General features: G+C 41.2%; 1 protein-coding gene across 9 annotated transcripts in view; it reads right to left on the bottom strand.

Moving 5' to 3' along the window:
• Nucleotides 1-2,451: 2,451 nt before the first annotated feature.
• Nucleotides 2,452-7,537, bottom strand: part of ABCC5 (ATP binding cassette subfamily C member 5) — a 69,860-nt gene continuing 64,774 nt past the window's right edge. For 8 of the 9 annotated variants that reach the window (XM_053951822.1, XM_053951821.1, XM_053951827.1 and 5 more), the window contains 2 exons: nucleotides 7,325-7,467; nucleotides 2,452-6,652 (listed from right to left, as the gene is read on the bottom strand). In XM_053951822.1, the coding sequence (XP_053807797.1) occupies nucleotides 6,380-6,652; nucleotides 7,325-7,467 (416 nt within the window). In that variant the 3' untranslated portion in view covers nucleotides 2,452-6,379. Of the gene's footprint in view, nucleotides 6,653-7,212; nucleotides 7,468-7,537 lie in introns of all 9 variants that reach the window. The other variant, XR_008432593.1, reaches the window with a different exon arrangement.

Genomic DNA, 7,537 nt, shown 5'->3' with positions numbered 1-7,537 from the left:
TGGGGTGCGCGACGTTCCCCGGCCGGGAATACACGGGGGAAATGGGAAACTGTTCGTGTGGGGCACGGGCTCCTACGGGCGGAGGAAAATTAATCCAAAGTGTTTTCATTAAGATTGTGACAGAGAAACCCAGAGAAATTGCTGGCCCTCATCGAGTGCTTTCCTGACATAATGGCACAGATCACATTTTCGGATAATTTGTCACGATATAGCCGTCCACGAGCTGAACCGTCAAAGGCGATATGTTACTTTCCATATTCTGATAGATACCACTGACCAGTGAAATAGAAAAAGTTCCTTAAAAATACTTCCTAGCTTAGGAACAAAGGCCATCCTTCAGCACACCGAGGTTTTGGGTTTCAGAGCACACTGAAGGAGGCTGGTTTTTTTTTTTTTTCATGTTTGGGCCTTTCACATCAGTGTTTCTCAAGGAGCTCAGGTGTGGTCAACAAAGAAGCTGCTGAGCCACTGTGGAAGGATGAGGTGTTTACCAAAAATTCTGCCATCACACTGGCCTGTGATGATGTGTTTGAGTCTAAGGTCACCTGGTCCTTGGGTAGAGAGGACATCTGAACAAGAGAGCCACAAGAAAACACAGGCCTGACTGGTTTTTATCAGACATTAATGCATAAATCCTCCTCTCAAGCCAACCTTAGCAGATGGAAATGCTCTCAGGTAACTGCAGCTGCTGTCTACCCCCCTGACATTCAGAAATAGGTTCTCTGCCCCTTGGTCATGCCCGTTGTACAGACACAAGGCTTGTCCCCTGCATACTGCAAATTTAATCAACAAACAAGACTTTTCACATTGGAGTTTTGACCCTTTCGGGAGCAGAGGAAACATTGCTGGCAGTAAGAATAACCCTCTTGTCCACGGCTCATGCGAGGGAGCTGCAGCTGCGTGGCTGCGAGTGAGCAACACAGGAGAGCTCTGTTGGGGGAGGGAAAGGGGAAAAAAAGGCCTCTGTGTCAGGAACAGTGAGGCTCTGATCTGTGTGATTTCACCCCTGCATTCTTTAGGAAAAGCGATCACACAACTGCATAAATTCCATTAGAGGACCAATTCTAGAAAGCAGGATAGATGTTGAGCTCTAACTGTAAATACAGGAGGTCCAGCCTGCAACAATAATTAGTTAAATACCTAACTATTTATTTATGAAGCTATTACAAAAAGGAAAGCGATAGATATTATCCTGGTCTCTCAGATACCTGACATGCTTTCCCTGCCCCACTGCAAAGCTGGAAAGGGGTAAATTAATACAGTATGCAATTGATGATTTTTCTTCTGTTAACCTGAAACTCTTGGGAATGAGAACAGCAGAGAACTTTCCCTGTTGCCTCTTGGCAACCCTGCTGGATTAAACTGTTCCTGAAGATAAAACACAGGTCTATTTAGACAGAATGTCGAAGATAATATTTTAAGACAAAATTATACTTGCCTTGTCAACCTGTTTCTCAGTGCACTTTAATGTAGGTGCTTCATTTCTCATTGAAAAGGAAGAAAGAAGACTAAGAGGGGTTGAATCCGATTGCTATAGAAATTTAAAAGGTATTTGTGTCCAGCTTAATAACCAGCTCATTTCCATGTGAATGAAGATGATCCTTTAGAATAGTGTTTGATATTTTCATGGTTGTTTGCCAGTTTTGGGGTTTCATCAATTCCATGTTTGCTTTTGTCTCCAACTCCCAGTGGTTCAAGGACAGGGAGAAGAGTAAAAGTAATCGAGCAGCACTGGCTGGGCCCAATGTGTGTGTTTGTTTCTGCAAATGCTGACACATGGAAGCTGTTCACAAGGCAGCTCTTCCAATTCTCTGAATCCTGATACTAGGATTAGGAAGGCACAAGCAATACTCAGCTGATACTGATCAGAGCTGTATCAAAGGAACAGCACAGAGTGTCCTTTTGCTTAAGAGAGATTTTGGAGTGGGTATTTGGGGTTATAGACCTGTCTTATTGCTTAAGGCACACAGAGGTAAAGCACAGCTCCAAATTTCCAGCCTGGGTACCACAGCACACAAGATGCACCTCAGTAAATATGATTTTGGAAAAGGGTCTAGTGCTCTGCAAACCCCACTAATGCCATTCCATTTTTAGAGAAAGACTTGTCTCTAGTATATTAGAACACCTTCCTTGTTGGACACAGAGCATATTATGTTCAACACAATCATAATTCTCTGGACAAGAAATCAAAGGTCTAAGACCTGAGTTTTCCAGTGTAGAAGGTACATGCAGGAAGAGGACTAAAGGGAAGTGTTCACACAGACTTAATCATTTATTGCAACTAGCTGGTATCCCTCTGTATAGAGTGAAAAGTCCCCTCCAGAATATGGAATAGCTTTTCTCTACCCTCCTTTATCTTTAAAAAGGTTCTCATGTCCAGTTAAGACATATGCTAACAGGTGCCCAAATTACTACTATTATTTATGGAAAAAACAGGATGAATGGACAATATTAGTAAAAAAATCTTTTAAAGTTGATGTGGAATATACAGCAGCAATTGAGGTAATTTTTGAGAAACAATGTGCAATTTCCACTTTAAAAGGATATTGAAACATCATGCTCCACCCAAGCAAAATCAATACACGAGGTTGTGGAAGACAACTTGCAGCAACAGACCAATCAATCAGTTTTCTTTAAGAATTAAAAGTACTTACATGAGAAAGAGGTAAGTAGTTTATGTGTAAGTAGTTTAACTTTCACAAACAAAGCAATAGTTCCCAGAGCTGGAAGGTAAAAGTAGACAAATCCAAACTAGACATTAGGTATGCATTCCAGGAATGCATGTAATAAACAGCTAAACCAATTTACTTGGGGCTTCAACAAAATCAGTGTAAAACTGTGTCCTCACAACTGACAATAATTCTGTGTCTCAGAGGAGAGTGGCTTGATAAATCTCACACAGTGATTTCTAGTATGGTTTCTCTTATACACCAAATCTGCTATTGTGGTCAAAGTGGCTTTCAGCTTTTATCAATCTATAGTAAAAACTGTGAAAAGAATGTGATGTTGTTTTAGTGTGTTGACTGTACTGTGTTGTTCTATCTTTGGACAAACAGGGAGAGCAGACTGAAGAAGTGTATTTGACCTAAGTGAATTGTGCAGCACATGAGCTTAGATGTACAGAAGGTCCTGTGTTACCTGAAAAAGGTAATGGCCAAGGTCACTGCAGTGCAAGAACATCAAAGAGTTCTGGTTGAAGCAGAATGTTTGGGATACTTGATAGAATTCTTTTTGGTTGATAGACTTTGTGGTTAAAATGTTGCCATGTAACATGATGCAAAAATTACTGATACAAGCTTAACAGAGTATATTGTAGCTAGCAAGAATTATACTGAATGTATCAACCAATGTGGCTATGAAATGCTAAAAAATTAAGTCAGAAATATTCCATTCTATTAAACAGTTTGGCTCTTCAGAGCTTTCCCACAAGTGATATTTCTACATCCTCTGTTGCCCTGCTCAAAGCTGCAATGAAATAAAGTAATAGTTTTCATTTTCAAAATAAAAAGAGATAACCAGATCTCTTGGCATCAGTTTGAATAAAACTGATTTGATGTCTAATCTGACTTAAATAGATCAGAAATGAATGTACCAAAGATAAGGCAAATAGTTGTTATTTAATCACAGTCTATTTTGCCTGTCAATGTGAAGTCTACTACAAATCAAGACAGCAAGTAGCCTGAAGCACCAATTTATTTTCTGTCAACGAAAGGAAGGCTTATCTCCACAAACTTGCTGCCAGTTTTTTTGTCTCTACAAAATAAAAAATGCACTCCTCACTCACAGGAGAAATGGAAGTACCTGGAGGTGGATGCATGGAATATTTTCAAAAAATCTTGCTCTGCTTCAGTGTTTCAGAAAACAAGTCCTAGGTCAAAAGCCATTTGATGGGATCTCAGAGAGATGAGAGCAGAAACTCTAACTTACATCTTGTGTTCTTTAACCAGGAAACAGTCTGTTCAGTTCAGCCAGCATTTCCTTGCTCTGATGAGTGTCTATGCAAACACAGAGCTGATCTGATGTATTTCAGTCAGTTCTAGTAACAATAGATAATATTTACATTTGATTGTTTGCTTTTGCCACCTCTCCAGCTCCTTCCTGTGCGGCTTTGAAAGGGCTTCCAAACTCCCCTCTATGCTGCACCCCAGAAAAGGTCAAAACAAAGACAATGTACCAAGTTAGCTCTTCCACACAGCTAGAGCAGGGTCGCCAAAAAACTGCCCGAAAGGCTGAACTTGTCACAAAGCTTAGTTTAATTTGACAATCATCATAAGGCATCCATGTAAATGAAAAATTCCCACCAGGGTCACAAACATTCTCCCACTAAATAAAATATGTTAGAACAGAGGCCCGTGATTCCAAAAAATGCTAGTGGTTCCTGGTCTCGACCAGGCTGTCACTGCTGGCAGTGGGGTCCAGGAGACGCAGCACCAACAGCGGCAACTCCGGAAGTGTAAAGTCAGCTTGTACAAATCTCTTTCAATAGAACAACAAATGAAAAGGAAAGAGATTTGTGTAGAAAACATCATTCTCCATCCTTTCTGGGAAAACAAAACAGAATTTAAAAGATAATCCCATTCAAGGAGCAAAGAGCAGAGCTTGGAGTTCTGAAGCCCAAAAACGCTGATGGCCCATTTTTAAAACTAATGAAGCACTACAGAGGCCTGAGTTAATTATTGCTTTATCCCAGTTCAGCCCAGGCTAAGGCTATGGTGAAGTCCAAATTAATTTAAAGCCAGAAAATGCAGATCCAGTAACAGCACCTAAGTCCCCATCCACACATGGGTGTAAACAGATACTTTTGGTGAAGAAAAAAAAAGCCCTCCCAAATTTCCTCCTCTTCCTGTCTATGCAGATCCCCATAGCAGGGCTAAAATTTGCCCTGACATATAAAACAATTTCTCTCACACATCTCTGTTAGCTGAGTCTTTTCCAAATGTTTTGTCTTTTGTTGATACTATCCTGGTGATGCATCAGCTCAGAGATGCCTTGTGGGAGCTCACAGACAGCACACAGGTACCCATGTGTTAAAAAGTTTGTGGCACAGTCTATGAACCATTGCCTGTACTCTGCACTACCCCCAGGACACTTTGCCCTCAGCTACCTGAGACCAAACAGCACACTGGCCTGCATGGCTGGCCAGTGATCCAGAGAAACAGCATGCCAGGGAAATGAAATGGCACCTTACTCCCACCATAAGTCAGAAAACAGACTTGGGTAAAGTGGGACATAAAGTTTCACATCAAGAAAGATGGTGCTTCCCTCAAGACTATCATATGACAGGGCCACTGTTATTCAGGCAAACATTATTCAAGGCGGTAAAATCTTAGCATGAATATTTTCATGGCTGACCTACAGGCCAAGATATGCTGGGGATCTTAAAAAAATTACAGGTCTTGGTAATTCCTCCAAAAGGACAGAATAGGAGACACACAGAATGCATCTGATGCATGTGCCACACATCCTGACACACTAGCAAAGGTTGCAGCTAGACTTGTCAAAACAGTTAAAAAGATTTAGGCATCCAACTAGTACCAGAATTGATGGCATTTGGGAACCTAATTTTAACTTCTTTGAAAATTCAAGCCTACGCATTTCTTTATTGCTTGTCCCATTGAGTGCAAAGGGAAAACTGAAGGTAGGGTTAACTACAGAAGGATTTCAAATCCATCATAATGTTTCCCTGTTCTTTTTTATATTTTATATATATATATATATAAAGAGCATTATTATTATTATTATTATTATTTAGCCACCTATGGGCAGGGGGGAACAGGAGCTATTTAAAATTAGTTTCTTATTTAAGGATTAGTCCCCTTCCTCCCAAATCACAACACCTCTGTCACAGGAAGGAGCATAACATGAAAACATGTTTGCTGCCACTAACAATTCCTGAGTCTCTCCTTTGCAGAACTTTAGTCCAAATATTAGAACAATGACAACTTGACACACACACACTCCCCAACATACACACAGCAAATAGGACATACTCCACAGCCTCAGTGGCCTCAGACAAAAAAAAAAAGAAAAAATAAGAAGAAAAAAAACACCCTCCCACCAAACAACAAATCCGAAGAAACCATCCAGAAGAGCCTCAGGAAAGGGAACAACCCACTTTCCATGGAGAAGCAACAGCCCAGGAGTCCCTGCCCAGTAAAAACTGAATCAAAATATTTGTCACACAGCTGGTAGAGATCTCTGAAATCTGGCAGTATTACACACTGGATACTTGAAGGCACATTTGCTTTGTGTTTTGGGAGAGAAATCCAGTTACAACACACCGCAGCTGCAAGGCTGAGGGAAAGGAGGCAACACTTGGTTATCTTTCCTCTGTTCCTGTCCCCATTTTCAAGCTTTGTGGCTGGCATGAACTGGTGATCTAAGCAGACACGTTGACATCCCTGAGTGAAATGGCACCATTTGTGGCCTCTGAGACTTTGTCCTCAAGCACCATTGCTGGTGTGTCTGTAGTGACTGCTGTAGTGTCTATGGCAGGAAGTGGATTCAAGCCCTGGGATAAGATCTGTTGGATCGTTTTCCGCAAATTGGGGTGCAGCTGGTTTTGGGTCTGGTAAAAAATTTCTAAGGCAAAAGACTTGAGAGTGCCAGTGCAAAGGTCCTCGTAAAGTGGAATTGTGTACATCCGAGACATCTACAAAAAAGGAAAACAAGATAAAAACACTTCAGTAAAGTCAAGAAGTTCAGCTCTTCTACAGCTACAACTCCAACAGCCCTGAGTAACTTCAGACTGGAGACAAGCAAGACATTTCTTCAAAAGACAGATGAGTCCATTCTAAGTCTGATGCAAGGTTTTTTATGAATGGTAATAAAAAAATCTGCTCTCTGAGACTGAGCTACTTCCACAAATAACAGAACTATTTTTAAAGGCCAAATAGAAGGGGCCACACTGAACACATACATTAACCTTTTGCTCCAGCACAATAACAACTACTGAAAAGAACTCGATGAGCCCTAGCCTTACTTGAACTGTAAATATTCAAATGATCACACAATTTAGTATTGCAAAAACTTGTGGTCTGGAAAAGCCAGGGCTGCTACAAAGCAATACATAAAATGCATGGGGCAGAGCTGGGACAAAGGTATTGAGTCAGGCTAGAAAAGCAGAGATTATCTGTAGGCATTTGAAATTACATCTGCCCATTCCTCCCCACCACTAGCAGGTGAGCCATGCTCAGCCCCTTCGCAACACACCTGGGCTACACTTGGCCAGGAAGCAGAAGTTCCAAGGTCTTTCACGTCGCATGTCTCATGCACATGTCTCATGCACTGAGAGGTGCAGTGAGTTTAATCCAGCAGTTAGTACCTGGTTTTCCAAGAAGCGACGGACTTTGTAAAGGTCTGGATAATAGTCATTTCGGACTACAATCTGCAACCAGCGGATACGGATTTCTGCATTCATGGAGTCCAGCTGAGAGGAGTAACATTCCGAGAGCTTTTTTATCACCTCTGAAGAGAGCACATACACAGAGAAAGAACTATGACCTATTTTGTCAATTTTGAGGGTCATCAGATAATA

The sequence above is a fragment of the Vidua chalybeata genome, chromosome 10 (genome assembly GCF_026979565.1).
Source record: "Vidua chalybeata isolate OUT-0048 chromosome 10, bVidCha1 merged haplotype, whole genome shotgun sequence".
NCBI lineage: Eukaryota > Metazoa > Chordata > Aves > Passeriformes > Viduidae > Vidua > Vidua chalybeata.
Note: the sequence above shows the minus strand (reverse complement) of the source record. Positions and strands in the feature narration are given on the sequence as shown.